The 25,874-nt window shown below is 42.8% G+C and overlaps 1 protein-coding gene across 1 annotated transcript in view; it reads right to left on the bottom strand.

Annotated features, from left to right (window-relative positions):
- Positions 1-24,289, bottom strand: part of GUCY2F (guanylate cyclase 2F, retinal) — a 36,499-nt gene extending 12,210 nt beyond the window's left edge. The window contains exons 1-14 of the mRNA XM_056508725.1: positions 23,551-24,289; positions 22,356-22,657; positions 20,545-20,899; positions 17,273-17,357; positions 13,252-13,348; positions 12,638-12,754; positions 11,291-11,371; positions 10,141-10,317; positions 9,090-9,246; positions 7,576-7,725; positions 5,606-5,754; positions 5,114-5,277; positions 4,615-4,807; positions 4,363-4,537 (exon numbers count right to left, since the gene is read on the bottom strand). Coding sequence (XP_056364700.1) covers positions 4,363-4,537; positions 4,615-4,807; positions 5,114-5,277; positions 5,606-5,754; positions 7,576-7,725; positions 9,090-9,246; positions 10,141-10,317; positions 11,291-11,371; positions 12,638-12,754; positions 13,252-13,348; positions 17,273-17,357; positions 20,545-20,899; positions 22,356-22,657; positions 23,551-24,289 — 2,941 coding nt within the window. The remainder of the gene's footprint in view (positions 1-4,362; positions 4,538-4,614; positions 4,808-5,113; positions 5,278-5,605; positions 5,755-7,575; positions 7,726-9,089; positions 9,247-10,140; positions 10,318-11,290; positions 11,372-12,637; positions 12,755-13,251; positions 13,349-17,272; positions 17,358-20,544; positions 20,900-22,355; positions 22,658-23,550) is intronic.
- Positions 24,290-25,874: the final 1,585 nt, after the last annotated feature.

A 25,874-nucleotide genomic window follows, 5' to 3' on the forward strand; every position in this document is an offset into this window, starting at 1 on the left:
TAATGTTTAGACTGCACTCTGGAAGAGGAGATGCTAAATTTCACTGCCTAGAATAGAAAATATGGGCCTGAAAAATAAGTGCAAGAATAAAAATAAAAATCGATGTGATAAGGTGTGGTGCTTCCTGCAGACAAAAGGCAGGACTCTCTGTATTTTCCATCAGATGCATTTTATGAGCTATGCCTTTTCAAGCTTTGCCTGCCTTTTCAATGTCATGACCCCTCTGAGTCAAGATTTAGTGTAGCTGATACCTAGGAAATCTTTTCCCATGCAAGATTACAAGAGATGTGAACATTGTACATCATCAGCAGTACCTGAAATGATGGTATAGATATAAAATAAATATAATATGAAAAGGTTATAGTTTAAAATTTTGGTTTTAAAACAGTAATAATATAAATGATAGCAATGTAGCCTAATTTAGAAGTGATTAGTTACTTCGTTTAGTACAGTGCAATTTTATTCTGATTTTAGCTTTATTTTAAAAATTTGATGCTTCACAGAATTTTCAGATCTATCTTAAGGACGTTAATGAAACTCTGTAGCTGAAAGCTCTGGGGAACTTCACAAGAACCCCTCTTGCTGTAACCTCTGAAAAGTTGTTGCTGCTCAAAGTTGCCAGATTTTAAAATACTTCCTGAGGATGCAACTCAGAGGTAAGGCAGATATTAACTCCTTCCTGATGAAGCATTGCTTGATAAAAGATTTTTTTAAAAAGAGAGAGGAATAATGCTTCATACAAAAAATATTACAAGGTCTTGAGCAGCATGGATCAAAATGGATCAAACTGGATAAAACACAGCAGGCAGAGACTGCTGGAGATCATGAAGACCTGATTTAAGGGGGTTTCTTTTCAACTGTCGGTGTACCTCAGACAAAACACTGTTCCTCAGAACCTCTTACAAGTTAATTATCATCCTTATCATTACTCTCTAATTTGTTTCAAGCTTTTCAGGAGAGGAACTATTTCCACTAGAGGAAGGTTAATTCAAGTTTTCATCTATAGGCCCTTCTATACACAACTGCGAAGGCACTGTCAATAGTCTCGGCCAAGGATCTTATGGCTCCCTAACTTTATTGTGTACATGCTAATGTGACACACACACACACAAAAAGGTCTTTTTGGAGACTTCTTCTTCATGCTTCAGCAAGAGGATTCCCTGAGAAAACACTCTCTCACAAAACACTGCCTCTCTTTTTTTTGTGGTGATAACACGACAGCAGCAGTCCGAAACCTCATGAAGGACCAAAGCTCCTTCTGTAATAGGTGTTGCAAGGACACAAAAAGGTGGTTCCATTGAAAAAGCAGCCCTCACTGAGGAGGATTTGAGCTCCATTGGTTAGAGCATGGTGCCAATAACACCAGGGTCACGGGGTTGATCCTTCCACGGGCCATTCACTTGAGAGTTGGACTCCATGATCCTTGTGGGTCCCTTGCAACTCAGAGTATGCCGTGATTCTGTGATTCCATTTTAAGAAGCACAAATAAAGGCAGGGGAGCTTCTACAATAGTTAGTGGAGACCAAGTCAATGTGGTCAACTGAGCTCCTCCACTCCTGCACATGGACAGCTTTACAGGGTTCATTTGCTTGTCCTCAAAGTGAGTGCAGGCTCCGTAAAACTCCTGGAAGCATCTCCATGTGGGTGCCTGAATTCAGTTTCCCTACTCAGTCAATGCAACCACCCAACACTTTCTGCAAAGCTCACAACATAGGAGAGGCAAGGTGAGGTGTTTTCTTTCTAGAATACTGCTTTTAAGCTTATCCCATTGCAGAAAGTTCTCAGCAGCATCTGAATGCTTATATTTGGGAATGTAAACTTCCCCACAATTACACATTCTCTGTGTTGAAAGCATCTAAGGCTTAATTTTCTCACTGCCTTCACCGCCAGTATGTGTTTCCCCTTTTCCAAACAGCTTCAGCAGAAGGCTAAGAAGAACATCCAATGGTGAATCTCCCACAGTTACAAGTTTCAGAGGAAAGCAGACACCCTGTGATGAGGACATTATGGCCTAGTTGTTTAATTACACAGATTCATAGGTTTGCTTTGAAGTGTTTCTTTGCCAAGGCTTGCAAGGGTCAGGTAATGAGAGGCTCTGGCTAAGTCTCTGCAAGGACCATCAGCAGTGCTGCAGAGTTTAACAGTCAAGATCAAAGTGCAGGGCTGACTGCCAGAGAGCCTGACTGATACACAGATCATCTTCAGCCTCCGTGGAAAAGCTTATTTTTCACCACTGCTCTCACTGGCTGTCCTGCTCCAGCCCAGGCAGGGGTAGCGGGGAAAGAGCTGAATCAGCTGATTTATCCTGGACCTGCAGTGAAGTCAAGAGAGGACAGCCAAGATTCCAGGATATGTTTAAAAGAAGGGAGAAAATGCAGAACAAACACTGGTCATCTTGTCCTCTTTGCCTTACCCATGCATTGCCACAAGCGGACCATGGGCGTGGAGTTCCCAGGAGTTCCCAGAGGGGCAGCTTTCCCTTGGGGATGAAAAGACATGGGCAGCCTATGCCCAAAAGGCATTTACTGCTTTCTCTGAGAGGGCATCATGAATTCCTCTTGGCACCAGTTTCCAGAGAGCAGCTGAAGTACATGACTGCGGGTCACACCCTTCCTCCATCCTTTCCAGTACAGTGAAAGTGTCAGCCAAGTTCTCCTCTCCCCTAAGAGCTTCTCTTCCCCAAGGTTTTCATGATGCTGATCATTCCCTCTTCATGCATCTTTTCTCAGGAGAAACAGGGTCTAGGGTTAATCAAACTCTGCTGTCAGCTCTGTGGCTCAGAGAGCTGGTTTGCTTTGGAACATGTGTTTGTGGCTGCTCCCATGACAGTATGACGCTGCCAGATCTGTGCAAAATAAGATCTGCAGAGTTCTCCCCCCTCTTCCTCTCACACCCAACACAACAGTTCATAGAAATTCTGCTTTGCAGATATCCAGAGTTCATAAAAACAAACGAAGAAAGGTTACTACCCGCTATAGACGTCACCTAGGGATGCATTTTCTGGCCAACTTCATGGGAGATACATTGCAAAACTGCTGTCAACTGGCAGCAGCAGATGTTGCACAGCAAATTCCTCTCTTTTCATGTTGAAAATATGCTGGTGATGCTCCAGAGACTCCTGCTCTGGGCAAGACAATCTGTAGCCATAATCTCATCTGATTTCTGACCAAGTATAAAACACACAGTGCTCCTGAAATCATTCCTTAATGCTTTACACTTCTGTGAAGGGTCACCTCAGAATCACACACTTCAAAGAAAACAGTAGGGAGATGTGTTTCAGAGATAACTAGGTCTAGGATTCAAAATATTGATTTTAACTCTGCTAAAGTCACAGCTCTGTTCTTGGGATATTCTGACTGAGATACTGCCTTTACTCTGTTTCTGTCTCCCAATATGTACATCAGGGACCAAGATACTGACATCTGCAAAACACTTGCATGCTAAAGCTGCAAAAGTGTGGATATTATCACATAAGTTGAAGGACATAACCCCATAAAATATTGGATCAGGCTCCTGGGCATTCTTAGTCATTTGGCTTCCCACAATTGTCAACACCTGGTACTTTAGAGGAAGAGGCAGAAAATCTGGTGACAGCTGGGAAAAATCTATTAATGATTGACTAAAAAATGTATAAAATTATGAAGGTTCACTTATCTTATACAAATACTGATTCATGATAATAGCAGATGTACTTTTCTACATTTAAAATACTCTCGTCTATATAACTGTAGTTCTACTGTTTTGGTTTTTTGTTTGTTTTACTTTGGAGTTTAATTACATTATATATATATATATATATATATATGAAAGGAACTTTTTCCTTTAATTTTAAAAAAGTTTTTCTGTTGATTGAATACATTATGACTTCTACATCAGAGATAGTCTTCTTTATACCAAAACTTTTCCTTAAAGCTGTATCACATTTTTTTTCCAGTATATCCTACCCGTGATAAATACCTCCAACCTTTTTATTCTTCCACTTTACATGACTGTTTCTGTGCTTTTTCATTTCAGAACAGAGTTGCAAAGACATCACTGGGTGTCTCAATATCCCATCTCTGAAAGTTCTATGGCACATCAAAGAGCTATCCATACAATGAAACCCTTGTGACTAACATGCCAGATGTAGTTCCTGGCTGGGACAGAATACAAAATCTCTCCTTAAAATGGCACTAAACCACTTTCCTCCACAAATCCTCTCTAGATTTTGTTTTTCCATTTTAACTCCCTTGTTGACATGGATTTAAAGTGTCTTGTAAGGGTGTTTTTTGGAGGGGAGGCAGGAAGAAAGCATTCAGAGTTGGGAATGCAGTTGAGAAGGGGGTCTCTGATGTTCAGGTGCAGGCGGGTGCTGCTGCCTACCTGTGTGCAGCCCAATCCGTATCCTGAGGGGAATGTCTGGCATGTGCCTCATTTTGAATGTCCCCACAGAGCTAAGGATGTCCAAGGACATGTTGGCTATCTCAGCTGCGTGCTTGTTTCCATTCCGCTTTGGGAGCCCTGAAGCAACCATGTAGGCATCACCAATTGTCTCCACCTAGCAAATACCGTCACAGTAAGGAAAAGATACAGAAATTGCAAAAGATGGAAACACAGAATAAAGTTACTTCTCACCTTGTAAACATCGTGGTTTCCAAGAACGGCATCGAACAGAGAGTAAAGGTCATTCAGGAGGTCAACTACTTCAATGGGCTCACTGAGGGCCGAAATGGATGTGAAGCCCACAATGTCATTGAAGTAGATGGTCACCTGGTCAAAATACTCCGGCTCCACAGTGCCACCAGTCTTGAGGGCTTCTGCCACTGAACTGAAATAGCAACACAAAAAAGATGGCAGGGAACAAACCCTTTTCTAGTGCATGCCCTAGAGCTCGGACTCTTGTTTTTCTGTGTTCAGATCTTCCACTAAATAGAAAGTTCTATACAGCTGTAACCAGCATTGATTAGAGTTTCTTACTTTGATTTGAAGGTTCTTGTTAAAATTGATTGGCCAGGTCTACAATGTTGCTCACTTCTGGGGAAGAGTGTTGTCCAGACTAGCTATGGGTTTGTTTTGGGGTGTTTTTGGTTTGGTTTCCTGGGGGTTTTTTACCACCTAAAGTACCAGTACTTACGGTGGAAGCATTTGTGACAGTAGTTTTTCTGTCTTCTGTTTTTCAACCTCTAGCTCTTCAGTCCGCTTGCTGATTAAATCTTCCAGGTTGCTTGAGTACTGCTCAAGCATCCTGAGCATTGAGTCAATGATATTGGTCTTTTTCCCTTTGTTGATGGTTTTGAACTGGAAAATCAAACTGGAGAGTTATTTGTCTGTTTCTTTACACCACTGCAGCACCCTGAGTTTGGAAAGGAACAAAAGGCAAACATTTCTTTTGAAGTGTCAGTGCTGAAGACTGGCTTTTTCAATGGCAAGAGTTAAAAGACAAAGGAAGAGGTGAATTAGAAGATGAATTTGCATCAGTCAATGAGAGTTAGATGAAACATAACTTTATAGTAGTTGTCAACATGTACGTTGTTATGCAAAAAACAAAACAAAAAAAAACCCAACCACAAATACTTCCCTGCCAAGAAGAAACAAAGGGATTACACCATCTTCTTTATTTACTGACCTTATGAAACACCTCCTCAAAGGATGGACGTCGTTCAGGGGCTTCAGCCCAGCATTGCTTCATTATCTGCATGCACGTCAGGGGGGCTACTTCAGGAGCTACGTTTGGGCGGCACAGGGGTGGGGGCTTCTTCACTTTCTTTATAATTTCTGTGGCAAAAAGAGGAATGAGAAGCACACTGTAAGATGGAGGGCCTTGAAAGGGCCAAAGGATATGGACCCTTTCATGTGTCCCTAGCACTTAGTCCTCAGCTCCCAGTGTCTGGGTCAAATGAAGCTGGAGGTTACTGCTTTTCTCTGCCAGGAGTCTCTTGAAGGATTTAAAGAAGATTCATCTGCCTTCTCGTCCCTGGAGAAGCAGGTTATGAGTAATAAAGTGGCTGGATGGGGGAAGGATGTGTGACAGATGGATGTGTGAGCCTGCAGGCTTGCATTTAATGAAATTGCCTCTGACTCTCTCCACTAGGACCTGCAGTCTTCTAAGACAGCAGAGGTTTATGGCTGAGCCCAGACAGGAAGGATACCAGCCTCTGGTGCTTCATCAGAAACTGGGAACCAGGACGTAGGAGGCTGATGGGAGTGGAGACAGCGGGAAGTGTGTTAAGGGGGAGAGGCTGAGTTCAAAACAATGTCTGGGAAATGATTCCCTGTCTAGAGCTCCCTTCCTAGAAATGAGGCTTGTAAGGAACTGGGCTTGAGTTTTCAAAAACTGAGAAATCAGTCCTTTAACACCCACCAAAGTTACTGTATTTGAAATCTTATTTTGCTCAGTGCAGAGCAGTCAAATGGAGTGAAAACCTCTTTTTCTGGCAGGAGTCCTGCTGTTGCTGTGAGTGCCTAAAGCTTTTCAGCACTGACAGCTTACTTTAAAGATCTTTGGCTCATCCCCTACACTCTGCCAAATGAACTAATCAAAACATCTGGACCCAATATTTCCAGGGGCAGCCGAGGGGAAATGCCTTCCCCAGATTGTTTTTAAGTTCACACCACAAGTGAAAGCTCCTTAGGATTGAGTACAAATTCATTGTTTTATCAGGGTAGAAAACAGGACTGAACTGTGTTCAATATTTGCTGGAGGTTCTGCAGGGGGATGAGGTGGGGAAAACCTTCTAATTGCATCATAGTCTGCATCATAGGTCCAGCTCTGATTTACAGAGTGGGATACATCATTAACATCATTATCATTGCATTGTGACAGCAGCTTCAGGCACAGAAAGGTCAGGGCCCTATTTTTCCAGCTAAACTGGCAGACACTGAATTTTCATACCCTACCTGATGATTGTCCAGCTTAAAATACATTGAGAATGGGCTGTCACTGAAACTGGCTAATTTTAGACTGTCACTCCCTCCCTGTTTAAGTGCTTGTGACCTGACCCTGACTGCAGTGAGTTTGTTCTTCCCATGGATACACAACATGGTTGCACCATGAGCAGCTCCTAAAGAATTCACCTGTTTGATGTTTCTGATATACATAAGCAAAATGATGCATCACTTCAACCTCTGTTGAAGAGAGTGTCTATAAAAGGGAAAGGGCTAAGGACAAATAGATGGACAGATGGACAAAATAGGATGCTGGCAAGGGGTACAGCTCAAAAACTTCAGCCTCCATGATGCACAAAAAAGGCTGATGAGTAGGAAGCAAAGGCTATGGGAAATTCTGCCCTCAGATTTCACCCCATACTGTGATGAAATGTCCAAATTTGGACAGGTAACTGGAGGTGCTGCAGAGGCCTGAAGCATCCTGGGGAGCCCCCAGAACCTCAATTCCAGTGAAAGCAGGGATGAGACTTGTACCAAGGCTATGATGAGAACCACACATTTTGGTGTTTCTTATTAATGTTTATTATGACTTCTGCCACTGAGAAAGGTCATGAGACTGATACATAATTGCCTGATTAATAAGGGGACTTGGCCAGATCTTCTATAAGTGTCTGCACAAAGCCTTAAAAACATGCTGTAGTAGTTGCCTACCTTCAGCTGAGAGCTCTGATGTGCAGTAAGGTGGACCCCGAGCAATCACTTCTTGTAGGATGATTGCAAAGCTGTAAATGTCCCCTTTGATTGTGCCTTTTCTGCACATGTCTGGGTCCCTCAGTAACTCAGGAGCTGTCCAGAGCAATTCTAAAAAAATTCCAGAGCATCACATTTCTTACACTTGAACTCAGACTATTGCAAAGTAACTGCTTAAATGAATACTTTATTTCAATCATTTGAGGAAAGACTGGAAAATACTACACTATTTACTGAGTCAAATACTTCTTGTAGTGTGTTAGAAATACTAAACTTCTGTGTTGACAAAAAGATAGAATATTCCAAGTTTTACTCTATGTTTGTTTTTTTTAAATTGCCATACCAACAATTTGTATCATATAACACCAGCCATGAACTTCAACATAAGAAGTCATCTCACCACTGCCAGAAGTTTAAATGCCTTTTTTTGATTGAAAATGTTCCTGAGACAAAATGTTTGCACCAAATCTTGAATTTCTTGTTACAGTTGTTACTCTTTTACAAAACAACAATTAACAACGTATTTTCTGCAGTTCTTTTTAGATGAAAATAGTTTCTGTAAAAGCAGTTTGCAAAAACCTGATGTACAGTCTTTATAATCCAACAGTTCAAGTGACAAAAGAGGAGTTGTAAAACATATCCAGCCTCATCAAGAAATGAATCTTCAAGCTGAGGTATTGTTACCCTAGTAACTGTGCATTCTGAGTAATGGGGATATGTAATATTTCTGCCACTGTAAATGTCTATCTTCTTTAAGGTAGGAGAAGAAAGTCTTCCATCTGACAACTGCCCTGGCTGACACTGGAGAAGTATAGGCATCAAATCCCATGACAGAGGGATCAAACCTCTACATATACTTGAAACCAGGTATCAAGAATAAATTGGGATACTAGAGGAACCCCAAAGCAATGGCCAAGTGAAAGAAATCCTGTCAAAGTCTCCAAACCCGGTCCCATGAAGGCTGTTCTTAAGTGGTGGGAATCTCATGTGGCAGCCTTTGGTGACTGGCATGTAGAGGACCTATTTCAAAGAGATCTACATAATTTTGTGGTTTAGATTACTTATTGTAACCAAAAAAAGCATCTTTGCATTTGGGCTAAAACTCTAAATGTAGGATTGGGTCTAAGGGTGTGAAGTCATTCTACTGGTCACAGAAATTCAGTACTGATAAGATTTCAGGGACAATTCAGTCCTTCCAGCTGCAACAAGCTGAAGTTCTGTCACTGCTCATAATAAGATATATTTTCTTTACCATGGCACTCTGCTATTCCCTTCACTGCTATTCACTTCAGGAAGTCTGAACAAAACCTTTGCTTACCCTTTCTTATAACAATGCATGGTATGGAGGAAACTAGATTTAGCGAGATTGAGCACAAAAATCCTTGTGTGGCCACTGGCCTGAAATTGCATTAGGACAAACATATTTTAAATCAATGGACAAATATTTAAAAAAAATAAATCCTCATCACACCTACCTTCTGGGGATGGCTGAATATAGGGGCATTTCTGTGCCTCTAAGATCTCGTTGTAACCATAGTCAGTGATCTTCAGGACAAACCGGCCATCCACAACACAGTTACGAGACTTGAGACGTCCATGGGCAAAATCTCGGTGATGCAAATATCTGATCCCCTAGGAAACACAGGAAAAAATCCATGTTGATCCTTAGGAATTGTCGTACCCATCAGCACTCAGAGACACCAAGCCAATTTGTCACCTCAGATGGCATCAAATGCAGCATTGACTCCATGTCAAATGCAGTAATGATCAAAATTATAAACTATTGGAGAAATTTAGAAGTGGATTAGGAACATAAAATAGGCTTGTCTGGACCCTAAAGTAATATTGGAAAGGTATGACAACTTTAGGAAGAATCAAATGCCCCCCTCTGTAGCCCTATGTCAGTGCACTGGGAAGTTCTGCTTTTAGGCAAGGATAAGAAAGTGGACACAAGTGTTACCAAATTGCTAGGTCAAAGGAAGTCATGAAGAGCTGGGTGCCCCTACCCATCTCCCTCAAGGAGGTTGGGAAGGTGGATCACAGACTACAAGAATGGTTCTGGAATGGAATCCACTTGTCTCAGATTAGTAGTTCACCACTAAGACATGAAAACATGGGACATGACTGGAAGTGTGAGCGCTGCTAACGGGACTGTATGTGCAGCCATCCTGTGGCAGGGGATGGATACTCTTGGTTCTATGGTGGATGCATTTCTGATTCATGACAAAGAAGGGCCTTTGCAAAGAATTAATTTGTCACAAAATTCTGTTGGTCTAGGTGATCAATTGCAGCCTGATAGTTTTAGCCTCTTGTCCTGCTGTGTAGTTGTAGTTCTACTGCCCCAAGTGGTGCTTCTCTCAGAGGGCAATAAATAAGTATAAGAGGTCTCCTTTAAAGACTGATATAATTACATCCAGATTTGTTTTCCTTGTGTTATTATAAAAAAACTCAATGTTCTGATTAAAATAGCTTAGTCATCATAAAAGTCCCATTCAGATCATGGCTCAGCAGGAGCAATGGATTTACTTTAATTAGATCCATCACAAGGGAGGACTTGAACATCCAGTCCAGTTTCATATCCTCGTTTCGCAGCAAGTCCTCCAGGCTGCCTCGTGAGCAGTACTCCGTCACTATGGCAAAGATGCCACAGTCAGAGAAGAAGCCCAGGAACAGATTCACATTTTCATGATGCAGGTCTTTCATCTGAAACAAGACAGTGACTCACAGTGAGACCAGGTCAACCAGACCTCTGCTCAGTAGCTTCTTGCTATCACTAGATGCCCTTTTCACACTTGTACTCCCAAACACCTTCCACAGAAGGATAGGGACACAAACAACCTCTCTGGTGCTTATTTTTGGCTACACAACACTCTTTTCAAGCTTTGTTTTCCTTTGTCTATCCATTAAGTCAAAGAAAGCAAGAAAGCAAAAGCAAACTAAATAGAAGTTTGTGTTTTGTTTAGACAAACTGGATTGAATTTTTCACTAAGCCAGAATGGTTTTCCTGGGGTAGATTCAGTTCAGCATGTGGATCTTGCTCTGAACTGGAAAGCAATACCATACCTAGAGTCCAAAGTCATCCATCAATGGTGTCTTTGGAGACATGCTCTGGTACATTTGTTGCTTTTACATGCATGAAAATGCCACTGCTATGTTAGCAATAGCTGCCAACAACTAATGGCCTTGAATTTGAAAAACAAGCATTTTTCTTGTCTTTTGTAACAGTAAAATTGAAGACCAAAATTAAGCATCTGAGGCAGAAACACAAAGGAACCTTCAGAGAAATGCACAACCATGTCTGTGTCACACTGTCAACATATAATATGTGAAAATATCTACCAGTGCCTCACACTGTGCAGGGATGAGTTCCCCAAACCCCTGTGCCTTTGCAGGCAAGGTGACTTGAAGGATTCATTGCACATTTAATACTGCACCAGCTTGCAAGTGGCAGGTCCAGGGTGGGGTTTTACAAGCTGCTGACTGACATATGGATCTATGGTAAGTTTGTGAGATGCAGTTGTGCTTGGTCTCTTCTACCACATTTCACCAGACAAGGCTCATTGACAACCACAACGCATTATTTAATGGGTAAACACGAGACAAGGACAGCAAAAACACTCTGAAGCCAAAAACATCCCCTGAGAAACCTTCCCTCCACATCATCCCCTATTCATACCTTCCTTAGGATGCTGGTGGAGCTTTGCCTCACATTGTGAACTGCTCCCATCTCAAATTTTTTCAGCCACACCCGGTCTCCCTGTCCACAATCACAGAATCAGAGAACAGTTAAGGCTGGAAGAAATCAGTGGTGGACCACAGTCCAACTTCCCTGCTTAAGAAAGGCAATCCTAGAGCACATTGCACAGGATTGTGTCCAGGCAGTTCTTGAATACCTCCAGTGGTGCAAACTCCACATCTTCCCTGGACAATCTGTTTCAGTGTTTGGTGACCTGCACAGCAAGGTTCTTCCTCTTCAGGTGGAATTTCCTGTGCATCAGTTTCTGCCCATTGCCTCTTTTCCACTGAGAAGAGCCTGGCTCTGTCCTCTTGACACTCTCCCTTCAGATATTTATAGATGTCAGTGAGGTGCTCTCTCAGTTGTCTCTTCTTGAGGCTGAACAAGCCTAACTCCCTCAACCTTTCCTCTTAAGGGAGAAGCTCCAGCCCCCTAATCCCAAGACAGGTGGGTGATTGACAGAGCAAACCTCTGAGCAACAGTTAACATTGGGATCCAGATCTGAATTTCAGATCCTTGACTTTGAAAGTGGCTGGGGATTTTTAATGTTCTTGGAAACAGATAATTTATATGCTGAACCCAAATAAGAATATCCACAGCAAATCCTCAAAAAAAAGGGAGTGGGGCAGGACCTTCATCTGGTTCACAACTTCATACCTGGAAGGTGTCTTAGTATCCAATAAACATCAATAAATTGATTAGAAAGGAAAATAACTCTGGCCAGAGCTTTTCTCTGACATTAATGATTGATCAAATTTATTTTGCTTCTCTTCAGGAAAAGTTATGATGCCATTTTGTCAAAAAGCTGCATTTTCAGGAAAGAGCTGATGGATGGGGTGAGTTTTCCTGGCCATTGCCTCTGCTTAAGCTCCCTACAGTCCTATTGCCACAAAAGGGAATTTGAACTTCCATTTGTGTATTTGGATCCTGTCTTGTAAGAAAGTTCCTTATTAGAGATGTCACCAAATAAAGACTGTCTCGTAGGAGAGGTTCTTCATGGTGCCACCACCTTAGGTGGTGACTCCTCTGACAAAACCAGACTGGCAATGTTATATATGTACATTGAATATTTCCATCCCACGTGACTCCAAGTGTCAGGGTGAGGGTTGGGACAGAGTCACCTTAAACACTGCTAAGTCCATACTTGGGATTACCTTATTTTCATCCTTTGGGTTTGCTCAAACTATCTCCATCCTGGGACCTACAGTACTGCAGCCAAATACTTTCCCCCCTGGAGCAGTCCAGTGAACAGAAGCAGTGAGAGAAGAGCATGAGGTCCCTACCTACCTCATACAAAGCCACATTGGAGGTTTCATGGGTGGCAACTGCGCTTTTCAAGGAAGCAGAGCTTCTGCTCTTGACTGCTATGCTGTTTGCATCAGTCAGACTGTCCAAGGTCAGTCTCTGGAAGGCAAAGAAAGCAGGTGCTAGGCAGCTACTACCTTTGGGTGTAAACTCCCACTCCAGCTCTGCCTTGCAGCAGGGATTTCAGGGTAAGGAAATAATGGGATCGTCCCCCAGCAGATCACCAGCTCTGGGTATGAGCCAGAATGGACCAGGAACAGTTCCCAATATATTTGAATGCAGACACTTTATTTTAGAAGGCATGATGGTTTTTTGGACATGCCCTATGGTGCACCATCCGGCCTCAAGAATAGGGAATAAGCCTTGGCAGCTAGAAGAAACACAATCAAGGCTACTATTTTACATCATCATAAAAGCTCTGACATCTATTCTGAGACTCAAAGCATGCAGCATATGGGAAGTTTTTTAATAAGCAGGGGAAAATGAGATGAAGAAGTGAAATGACCCTTCAAGAGCTCCATGAGTTTGAAAATACCACACAGCAAATCTGTTCTAGGGTGTTCCACCAGATTCCTTTCACGAGTAGAAGGACTCACCTTTCTATGTAGCTCTGGGTTGATGAAGACGAGGTCATCCAAGGTCAGTATTATCTTGTTTGGACCCCTGAAAAGCTGGTTGTTCAAGATACTCTGCCTGCAAGAGTTGGAGAGTCATGGTTATCAATTTTAGGTGGTGTGTTTGGTCTGACTGAGCTAAAGTTTGCAGCTTTACATGCAGCTTTGCATTGGTAGCTGGATGGGTCAGGTTGATAACAGAGTAGTGTTTTGGCTACTGCCAAGCAGCAGTGTCCTTCTGACACCTCTTCCCCTCTCCAAAGGGGCTGGGAGTGGGCAAGATCCTGGGAGGGGACACAACCAGGCTAGCTGACCCAAATTAGCCAAAGGGATATTCCATAGCACATGAGATCAGCTCAGGCATATAAGCTAAGGGAGAGAGGAGGAAGGGGGACATTTGTGAGTTTTCAGTGTTTCCTTATGGAGGAACAGTTATGCAAGCTGAAGCCTGGCTTCCCAGGAAGTGTCCCAACATTGCTGCTGGTGAGAAGTAGAGACTGAGCTTTTTTCCTCTTTAGCTCTTGCGTGCTCAGATCTCAGCTTGTTTATTTCTCAGCCTTTTCTCTGCTGGTCATTCTCCATCTTATTCTCTCCCCTGTCCCAGTGGGAAAGGGAGTGATGGAGCAACTGAGTGGGCACCTGGCAGGCAGCCAGGGTCAACCTGCTACAGGTAGGTAGCCAGTTTGCACCTCCTCTGAATCCTCCCATCTGGGGAATTCCCTGCACTGTTAGACCCTGCCTGAGTGCTTCATCCAGCTCTGGGGCCCTGACTTACAAAGGTCATGGACCTGTTGGAGCAGGTCCAGAGAAAGCCATGAAGATGATCAGGGGCTAGAGCACCTCTGCTATGGAGGCTGGATGAGAGGTCTGGGGCTGTTCAGCGTGGAGAAGAGAAGGCTTTGGGGATTCCTTAGAGCACCTTCCAGTGCCTAAGGAGAGGAGCTACAAAAGAGCTGGAGAGGACTTTTGACAGGGGCATAGAGAGACAGGACAAGGGAGAATGGCTCCCAGCTGAAAGAATGCAGGTTTAGATTAGATATTAGTAAGCAATTATTTTCTGTGAAAGTGCTGAGGCACAGGTTTCCCAGAGAAGCTGTGGCAGCCCTATCCATGGAAGTGCTCAAAGCCAGGTTGAATGGGGCTCTGAGCAGCCTGGTGTAGTTGAAGGTGTCCTTGCCCATGGCAGAGTGCTTGGAATTCGATGATTTTTAAGGCCTAGAATGGTGGGAGAGTGAGGATGGGTGTTGGTGAAAGCAGTGGACAAATCACAATGCCTTGGCTTGGACTCAAATCCCAAGTCATGAATTATCCATTTCAACATGGATAGCAACAAAAGCTATCATCTCAAAGGGTCTTATCAAAATAGACAACTGGATTTAATCTGTTTACAAATAATAATTGGATGTGCATGTAAGGCATACTTTGTTTTGCTTGCTTTTATTTGTCATATCCCAAATCATTCTCCATTAGGAGACAAAAATAAGTTTTATTAGTCCAGCTGGTCTGGTCATGAGCAAACCAAATTTAGGCACACCAGCCTTTCTTAGGGACTGAAATGAAACTGTAGTTAATTTATAAGAGCTGCTTGGACACAAGTTACTGTCTAAACATGCCCTCTGAGTGTCTATATTTTAGCATGGTGAGTTATGAAGCATAGAGCAAGATGTGCCCTTGTAGTGGTCACTGGTTTATACAGAGAGAAAAGCTACATGGGATGAGCAGTATGGCACACATGACATCACACTGCATCATTTTGATCCCATTTTTCAATGGACATCAGGGTCTAATACTGAGCACAAGGCAGCAGTATCTATTGGACAGTCAAAAACTCCCCAACCAGGAGCAGAAAAGGGAAGGGAAAGCTCCCCCACGGCCCTCAGTGTCACTTCTTTTGCTTAAGGAACTTTGTTAACATTACAGCAGATGATTGATATACACTCTCCTAAGTGTTTCCTGCATGAGGTTGACATCAGGGTGAATTTTGCTAATGCCACTGTAGAAAGACACCACCACATAAAACAGCCCTAAATCACCACAATTCACTTTTCCTCTCCATGTATCACTCTGGACATTTTAGAAGAGCGCAGACAGCTTCTTGAATATGAGAGGAAGCCTTGGCCACATAACCACAGGCTTTACTCAGAGTGACATTTTATAATATTTCTGTAAAGACACTATCCCAAGCCACCCAACCCATCCTCATGAAAAAAAGTCATCCCTTATGTACCTTTCACAAGTCCATCTGAAAAACCTTGCTTGATAAACCACATCCTCTCCCTAAGCAGGGAGGAAAGCATCCCTCTGCCAAAAGCTAAGCAGAGAGAGTGGAGTGACTCATTTAAGGTCATGCAGCAATCCCTGACAGAGCTAAGACCAGAGCTTCCACATTTCAACTCAGACCATGCAGTGGTTTAAATTTAGTTCCAGACATACCCCTTCCTGATATAAATCATTATCTGAGTCATGCTGGACTTTTTCTTCCCTTGCAGATGGCCGTACATCTTTTCTCATGACCAAGCCTTCCCAAGCACAGCTTGGTGCTTGTGGAAGAGCTTGCAAATAGAGTAGGCAGAAAGACTGTCTTTTATTTACTTAATTGTAGAGGCTGGTGGCCAGGGAACAGAGCAGGGCTTCAAAGAGTGGGTGGATGGAAGCAACCTCATCAGTGTCTGCAGCTCTCTCAGAAGCAGCTGTGGGCTGAAAGTGGGGGAGCTGTTTGGGGTGTTGCTTGCTGGGTGGCCTTGTATCTGGGTTTGGAGGATGAGTCAAGAATGGAGACAAAACATGTCTGGGAATTATTGAGAGGCGAAGCTGGAGGGAACAATCTAGGAACTCTGCTCTGCTGAACTCATTGCTGCTCAGTAAATATGCCTTCTAATTTCAGACTATTTTCACTCTAAGTTCATGGGTATTAATAATTAGAGACCAACTACTCCAGGGACTACAGTGACCTTGCCAAGAGCAATCCATAGCTCCTGGACCAACCAACCATTCTGGCACATTTCTACCTTGGATATAGAGTTGGGGCACAGATGTGACATGCAATTACAGGAGTTATTCCTTCCCCAGAAGACTACTGCCTTTGCCTCAAATATCTCATGCCCAGACCAATATATATATGTAATGGGAATGACCAGGGAAATGAACCCCAGTTCAAAACAGGGAGTGAATCAACTTAACAATAAAGATGTATCCTAAATATTTGCTCCAAATTCTCTTCAGAGGAATTATTTTCTCTTTAGTACATGGAAAAAATAGAGAGGGTCAGCCTCACATGTTGCATAGGAAACATGATCATATTAAGGACAAAAATCCAGGCAAGAATGATCTGGGTTAAGAAAAATACTTGGATTCAACCTCATTTTCTCATAACAGATTCCTGTCTTCGGTTTGTATGTCATCCTTTGCATTTCCAAAGTGATGACCATCTTCCTAATGCTTCAGAAACCTCCAGCAACAGAATCCTGGAGCAGGGACAGGGTGTGAGGAGTCCCTCCCCTTAGGAGGAAGGAGCAGCAGAGGATGTGTGGGATGAACTGACTGCAGACCCCATTCCCTGGCCCCATTGCCACTGGTGAGGAGGAAGTAGAGAATTTGGGAGTAAGGTAAGCCTGGGAAGAAGGGACAGATGGGAAGAAGGTTTTTAAGATTTTATTTCTGATTATCCTACTCTGATTTGATTGCTAATAAATTTAATTTCCCCACATCCAGTCCATTTTGACTATTGTGGTAATTGGTGAATTTTCTCTTCCTGACTCCATTTGACCCATGAGCCTTTTGTTGTATTTTCTCTCCCCTCTCCAGCTGAGGAAGGGAGAGATAGAAAGTTTTTGGTGGATGCCTGGCATGCTGCTGGGGCCAACACACCACAAATGTGAAGAGATATGTGGCTGGAGAGCCAAGAGCAAATTCTATGTGTGCACTGTCTAAACTGCTGGCTAAATCACAAGCCTCAGACAGAACTAAAAGTGGCACCAACTCAAATACGTGTTGCAATTCTCACCTGATGAGGGAAGCCAGGCCCACAGCACACAACAGCAGGGCGAACAACAGCATTATTCCCAACAAAATGACTGCAGGCTCAATCCCTGTGCAAAAGTGGGAAAAGAATCAGTGAATTAGAAAATAATTTTGATTTAGGCCAGATAATATTAACAACATCAATATGAGGCCACTGGATTACAAAGTCAAATATTCAGGCAAGAGAATGCTTGAAGACAATTTTAATGCAATGTTCATTTATAAATACACAAATACTTACTTACTTGGAACACATAAGACCTCAGCTATGCTAATTATTTATTTCCATGTACAGTTTTTTTTTCTAAACCAGACTTAGAGCCCCAGATCAGTGAAAAAATAGCCTTTTTCAAGTAAAAAAATAGACTCACAGGGAAGTATTAGGCTTTACAAGAAGCTTCTTCAAAGTTCATAACTTTTTAACATTTGGCCCTTTTCTCTTGAGGAATTGAAATGCTGAAAAATCTTTATCATATGGTACCAAACCATATGACCCATCTGGGCTCTTTCATTCTCTGCTGCAGATTTGTAATGCTGAAAAGAGAAGAGGAGGAGCAGCAGCAGGTTGATGTTCTCCTCAACACATCCATCAGCAGAAAGTACTGGGGACAGATACTTTGCTGATGAGTGTGTTTACTAGAGAGCTAAGGGAAGCTGACATGACAGCATAAGCTAAATTCCAGTGGGAGCTGTTTGCTGTGTCTGTCTCTTCTGCTTTCTATTTTTTCTATTTTATTCTGTTTGTATCCAGAGATCTATAAATGCAAACAAACTTGGAGAAATTTGGGTTGTCGAAAGGTTCACAACTCTGTTACACTGGCACCCATCTGCAAGCACTGAGACCTAGAGCTTTCCAGTGAAAGCTGAAGGCATTTTTGAATTTTAGTTTTTTGTTTCAGGGAAAACACAGAGCATTTTAACTGAAATTTCACTGCTTCAGTCTAGGGCCCCAGGCCCTGACTGTCCTCACACATACACAGGAAAAGGCAGACCATGGAAGCTGTGGATGCCCCATCCCTGGAAGTGCTCAAAATCAGGCTCCATGGGGTTTTAAGCAATCTGGTCAGGTGTGGGATTGGAATACACAGCCTTCAAAGGTCCCTCCCAACCCATACTATACTTCACAACTAACCAGAAGTGAAAGTAAGCTAATTATGAGCTTATGCAAAAGAGCAAACTTACAGCATGCTTGAGGGAACTTATGGGATTGAGTTAAAGTGATTAGAGGATGCTTTAAGGGAACTGTGGGAGTACATGAAATTTCTTACAGGATCTTTAGGGAAAAGTGCAAACACGGGTAAAGGGAGAGATGGAATGGGTCAGGAATGCTCCAGCATGTGAGAGGATGGGGATGCTGGTCACATGTAACCATGTTGTGCATTTTTTCCAGGCAAACCCTGCACTTGATCAGTGCAGTCATTCCCACCTTCTTAACCTCATTCACATTTTTTTCCTGGGTAACTGTGCTCTCTGACTGTGTATGATATTGACAGACTTAACATCAAGCCAGCTAACAGGGAAGGTAAATCCTTGTGAGACACCACAAGTCTGGGGTCAGCTCCTGCAGAGACTGAAGAGTTTGAGGGATGGCTATGGGGGAATTCAGGTCTGGACCATCTACCAGAGGATGCATGTGTGAGTCTGCAGGAGTGGAGGCTGTGAGATCTGGTAACAAGTTTGGAGCCTAATTATGAGGTGCAAAAGAGTAGCACCAGGCCATTTCTGCTGTCCCAGCAGTGCTGGTTGTGGTAGTACTGCCTGTAAAGACATAACTCTCCTGTGTGTATTACTCTGCCAGTGACTCTGTGTCTGCTGAGTGTGTGTGTGTGTGTCTGTGTCAGCTCAGCTCTGCTCCTGGTGAACCTGGAGTTAGGAAGCACAGCAGCCTGACAGCTTCACATCCAACACCCCTCCAAGCCTAACTTCATACAAAAGCTAGAGTGAGGCTTGTATTTAATTCTAGCCATAAAGTTCAGTCTCTGAAATTCTAGAAATCATAATAAATTACTCTTTAATTGACAGATGCCTGGAGCTTTATGCTTTTGTAAAGGTATGAACATAAAATCTGATCTCTCTAAAAATCAGTGGGATTTTTCCACAGACTGCAATGAGATGCTAAATTGCTACATTGTTCCTAGAGGCAGTGCAAAATTAGATATATGATAGTATTATACTTTTCTATTGCTTGCCAGTTGCTATAAGATCAGTACATCTCTAGTTTTCATAGTGACACTGATTTATGTGTCAGCTCAGTTATGGCTAAGCTGAGGAGAAGGGTTTTCTCAGCTACTGAATGAAATATTCCACAGATGTGGGTGATTTCATCTGTTTAAGTCATATCCTGGAGCAATAGGTGTAAATGCTTAGTATTATAAGTAAATGTGTCAAGAGGAGGTTAAGTGCCCTGCCATGAGATGTTATCTGCCCTGTGAACTTTAAAACTGCACCACAGTTGCCTCAAATTAAAACAAGAGCTAAACCCAGTGCCCAGTCTGACAAACCACAGATATCTCTGCCCCTTTGAATACTACCTCTGTTATCTATAATAACTCAAATTCTTTTAAGCAATGATTATCATTTTCTCTGGATGAGGTGAGCTCTGATGGTCCTTCCCTCCTCATTGCTACCCGGATAAAGAAGCAGGCAAGGGGCTGAGAACATCTGGTGTTGTGCAGCTGTCTTAGGCTGTCTTCAAGGCAAATCCTCTTAGTGTGCTGTCCCCCAGAAGGGCAGAGACACAGTGCTGGGTGGAGCCTCTGTTATATAATGGTTACTATTAATAGTGGCAGGTGGTGGTGAGTGTTAAACCCAGAAAACCCTTTCAAGCATGTAACAGTGGTAACAACCTTATTGGGCCAGGAGAGTAGTGGGATTTAATGGCTCTGGAATTGTTGAAAAATTGTGTAGATATGATATTTAGTGCTGGGCCTGGCAGTGGTAGGTTAGGGGTTAGGTTTGATGATCCTAGAGGTCTTTTCCAACCATAATGGTTCTATTATTCTATGACCTAACGAGCAATGAGTGAGTATTGTGGATCAATGGTGTTACCTCTGCACAGGATTCCAATTGCAGACAGCATGATGACTGTTTGTTAACTGATGATTTTTATATTCGATTCTTGAATTTAGACTTTTCTGTTTGGGGAGTTCTAATTTAAAGGCATAATCACTTGGAGTGAGAGAAAAGATGAAAGAAATGAGAAGCATGAACTCAATGCCATTTCACCCTGTTTTTGGTTTCTTTTTCCTTTCTTACCTTCAGTGCAAAGAACATCTGGGTCAAACCAACAGCTGGAGTCTGGTTTGGGTGGAATTTCATTGGGAAAGTGGATGGCCTGGCCCAGGGACAGCACAGAGCCTGAAGACATGTCCAGCAGGTGGGTTGGGAGCAGCTGGTTCCCACGACCATCTGTGTCCAGTATCACATAGTTGTCCAGCCTCTTCCCAGAGCTGTCTGTCTCTACCTGGTGACTAAATCCAGAGAAGCTGAAGTTTTTTGTGTGCTCAGCTATGTTGGCTCCTGAGGCTCTGACTCCTTTCCTCCGTGCACTGTCCATAGCCATCGCCATGAAGTAAATGGCATCATAGATTGTTCCAAAGAGTGGAGAAACCTAAAAACACAGAGGGAATTGAGGATGAACGGCTCCTAACCTTCAGTTTGAGACTGGTGGCAAAAATATTTTTCCCCTGGCTAAGTTGTGAACTTAAATATTGAGACACCAGAACATGAAGGCTCACAGAGTTATGGGTTTGAAGGTTAGGTTGAACGTAGACCCAATATGTGCATGACTTTGAGTATCTGTCTTTTCTTATGGTGGATTCCCAAACTGCAATTTCAAAATATTTTTAAAACCATGCAAAATTGCATTATGATGGGAAAAGCCAAGATTCTGAGCCTGATGTTTAGCTAAAATTTATCACAAATTTATCCTTCCTCAAAATATTACACTAAAACTTCTACAAATAGGAGATCAAAGTCAAAGGTTCCACGCCAAGACAGGAAAAGTGTCATGCCCAAAGGACTGGTTTTCTCTGTCCCTAAGACACAAAAATCCCACAGCAGAGCCACAGAAAACTTGTTCTGTGGGGTAACAGAGCCTTTTCTGTTTGCATTGCTCCTTTCCATGCCAGACTTGATTTAGGAGACTTTAACACAAATGGTGACTTTTGCAATCATGTGGTCATTCACAGCTGGTGGGTGAAGAGATATTATAGACATAGACCTATGAGAAAAATGAGGAGTGCTCTTGGGAGCCACAGAATCTGACATTTGTGGGATTAATTGATCAGGTGATACCTGCAGTGAAGAACCTGACACTCAATTCAGTTAACCTGGGCTCTCATTAAAGTGAAGGGAAATAAATTAATGCTTTCAAGACATGATTCATCTCCTTCTAAAGTAGATCTGTGCACATATGATAAATTGCGCCTTAAAAGTACTTGTAATTTTTTGAAATGTCATAGGGACATCTGAAGTATAGCTCAGCTGAATCCTGTATCTCTTCACCAGTATAAGATTCACCAATTCTCTTGTAAATGTCCTCAAGATAAAAGCTGATTTGGTTTTTAATGGGCTACAATGACTTTTAGATAATTGTGCTGACAAAGAATAACATTGTCTATAGTGCTAAGAAGAATGCAAAGCAATAGCCTTAAACATTTCCCTCTAGAAGCATCCAATATTTCTTTAGTCTGTCTCATCCCCTCAAATTCTCAGACATCTTATCTTGATTCCCTGCAAACTCCATGGACTTCATCCACCTTAAGAGATACCTCTTCAATTCAAGTCCATTGCAGCTAGCAAACCATATCTGACAGCCTCAGACACAGCCCCTTTCTCTTGAATTCCCATCATGGTCCTACAGTTGAACTAAATGAGTTATATTGGCAGACATCTGGGAAATGTGATCTTTCCAGATGAGTGCAGACCATATCGAAATTTCTCTGTATTTTTCTCAAAATGAAAGTGTGCAGACTGGGTTGACTCTTCCCCATACTTCTTCTGTAACTGTTGCTCATGTTTCCTATTGACAGGTCCCATAATAGCCCAGGAGAAAGAATATTTACCTGTGTGGCTTCCAAATCTCCGATTATTTCACCACTTTCTTTAGCTTCCCTGAATGCATCATAGAAAGTCCTTTCTCCAGACTCCAGTGTGATGGTCAGCACAGCATCATAAGCTTCCTGGAGCTTGCTGTTGTTATCAAAGACACTGAATGAGTTGTTTTGGTAAGGGAGACTGTACAGCAAAGTGTCATATGGAATAAAGATGTATCTTCCATCTGCTAGTCCCATTTCCAGAGCTTTTGTGAGTAGGGCAGCCTGTTCCTGCCCTCCAACAAGAACAGAATGCATGCACAGGAGTATAACTGGAACACAAGGACAGTGGAGAGGGTTAGTAATCTGTTTGGGGTTTTCAACACAAAATTGCTCTTTCCCCCCCAATAAAAGAGCTGTCTGAGCTGCTTTATCTGGTCAGATTCTGATGTTGTGTGCTGAGGAAGCTGAGTCACACCTGTTTTGTTCAACCTCCAGAGATGTGTAACACCTAATAAAGGAGGTTGTGAGTACTAACCATTTCTAGAGCTGTAAAGAAGGAATGGAGAGAAGTTTTGACAGAAGTGAGGCACAGGTCAAGACAATGGGCAGTTGTGGTCATTGCTGTCATTGACTAAGACTTGAGCTTTTCCTGTGTGTGCCTGAGCTGACAAACACCCCACAGCTGTAAGCAGTGCCCAACATCCACATGCTCACCCTGCCACCAAATATACAGATTTTAGGCTGGACACTATGTTGTGTTTAAACATCTGGTCCATGCCTGACTGCCCCAAAGTCTGTGCCTTTTCTTGCAAAATGCCATGGGGCAAATGTCTGATGGGGAGATCTGAAATACAGGACACAGCATCAAAGCAAGATTTTTTATATTACACAATATAAACCACCATTAATATAAAACCTTCCTATAAACTCTTCTTTGCACAAGCCAAGAACAGAGAACCATCTATAAAATATTATGATTTTTGGACAAGCTGGACCCAGTATTTCACATTGTAGTAGAGGATTTTGGTCTACCTTCATCACATACAAAATGCCCAGCATTCTATTATGTGAAGTCCTGTCTACATTAAGATCAGAGATAAAATTCTTCTTGACTTAAATCTCTAAGTTTTCATTCTCTAAAGTATGTCCATTAGGCAACAATGAAGCCCTACCCTGGGGGGAAAAAAAAATTAAAAAGAGGAACGAGACCCAAATCACTTACTTTTAATATTATTAACTCCTTTAATCTTGTTCCAAGTGTCCTCAATGCCTTTCTCTCCCTTATGCACGGATGTAACAATGCCTACAGGTAGCCCATGGTTCCTGAGCACAGTTGCTGACTCCCTGGCTGTGTACATCCAAATGTCCTCACTTGATGCAATGATGCCAACATGAGCCCACTTAAAATATTTCATTATTGTGAGCAAAATTTGGATTGGAGAGGGCAGGGTCCTTGCAAATGCATTATGGCGGGTGGTGGAATCCAGCTTGTAATTGATGCACATCCATGAGAAGATAGCTTTATTCCAGTTTGCCCCCAAATGTGCAGCCACCTCACAGAAGCCAGGGTTCAGAGGGCCTATAAAAGCTGAGGAAAGCTTTCCAAAGTCAACAAATCTAATCAGAGCTCTTGGTGTCTCACATTCTTCTTGCAGGATCACGTAATCCAGCCGGTGGCCAAGATCTAGTGAAGGGTCTCTGCTTATTCGTCCCACAGCCAACCTGGCAGCCACATGGGGAAAGGCTTTGGAAAAGAAGGGGTCACAGTTCCAGGGTCCAAGCAGCCCAATTTTAAAGACAGAGCAATGTGCTGGGGGACAAAGTAGGATTATTCCAAAGAGCAGCCACCAGAGAGCCTGGAAAAATGTCATGAATGAATTTCCTTTGCCAAAGTGATGCACTCTGATGTGCCTTGACAGCACCCAGGAGAAGCTGTTAGCACACCACAGGAGAAATGGCATTGTTTCACTGGTGGGCAGATCTGCACCAAGTTCTTCAGGGAGCCAGGCAGAGCGTTCCCAGATGCTGGAAGGAAAGTAGATTACGTTTGCCTTTCACCATATGTATTTGTTCCGTGCATGTGGGTACAGCTGAGTCAGCCCAAGCCTCACAGCAGCTCTCAGGGCACAAGTCTCTGAGGAGCTAAAACCACACACAAGCCACCTCACCACGCAGAAAAGTGTCCAACCAGACATGCCATAACCCTTAAATGCACACTTACATAAACATTTTAATATGCTTTGCAACATACTCTGAAGCCAGGCAGTGAAAGTGAGTCTGCTTTGTTTGCAGCATGAAGTACAACCTATGAATACATTGTGCTTCTGGCTCCTAAGAAAGATAGTTTCAAAGTTATGCAGACAAACACTCATATAAGAAAATTAAAAGGTGAAATGCACTAGGCCACAGCTTTCCTCAGTGGGTTGTGAATATAAATCAGGGCCTATACAAAAATAAAAACACATACACATATATTCATACACTTAGGGATACATATGTATGTGCATACAATTTTAAAATATCCTTGAAAAGTTTCTCAAGGGCAACTCAGAGTCTCTTAAATCTGGCAAATTGAAAGGTGGATAAACAGATAATCAGAAAATGAGGGAAAAGGAGCATTATGATTTGATTTTAGATAAAGAACTGCTAAACAACTGTCAGGTCAAAAGCTTTGTGTACACTCTTGGTTTCAAATACTTTTCATTAAATACTTGGAGCCATAGGGGTTTTTTTGAATGACAATCTCCTCCTTCACAGCCAAGCACAGAAATAACAAAGCCATAGCAAGCTCCCCTCCATCTGCAGTGTCACCCCACGGCTTAGAAAACTTTGCTGATCCCAGCAAGTTTGTGCTCTAAAATTAGCGAATCCCTTACTCCAGCTTACCTGCTCATTACTGGGAAAGCATTTTTATCCTGAATGCTCGGGCACTGGGACACACAGCAGTGCAGCATGTGCTGTAAATGCTCCCAAATGATGGAGGGAGACTCCAGAGGAGCCACCCTCAGCAGAGCAGCCTCTCTCCAGTGTCAGTGGCTGTCCTTGGGTGTGGGTACCACCATGAGGATGGGCGATGCACAGTCAGCTTCCCCAGCTCTGGTACCCACCTCCTTCAAATTCTTGTGTGCACAGGCCATTCCAGCTGGGTGGCTGCTCTGGGATCCTCTGTGCCTTGTCAAAATCTTCCTGTGTCCCTTTCAGCCAGGGCCATTCCTCTCCTGAGGGTTTCACAGCTTGGGCTCTAACCTTCCAGTCTCTCAGCTCCTTGAAGGTCCTGCCGAGGGCCAAGTCTGTCTCACACTGAACTGTCTCAGTACAGAGTGTACTCCAATCTAACCCAGTAGTTGTAGGGATGGCATCTTAAAGCTCTGCCCTGGGATTAGTGGGATTTAGCCCCTGGGATGGCCCCTGCAGAACAGCTCTTTAAATCTCTCTGCACCACAGCAGAGATGGCTCCTCTTCTTGAGCTATTTAGATTTGGGGTGTGCAGAATATTTGAGTTTTGGTTTTACCATTCTGCTGATGTGCCATGTTCCCCTTTTCCCT

The sequence above is a fragment of the Oenanthe melanoleuca genome, chromosome 1, assembly GCF_029582105.1.
Source record: "Oenanthe melanoleuca isolate GR-GAL-2019-014 chromosome 1, OMel1.0, whole genome shotgun sequence".
Taxonomy (NCBI): domain Eukaryota; kingdom Metazoa; phylum Chordata; class Aves; order Passeriformes; family Muscicapidae; genus Oenanthe; species Oenanthe melanoleuca.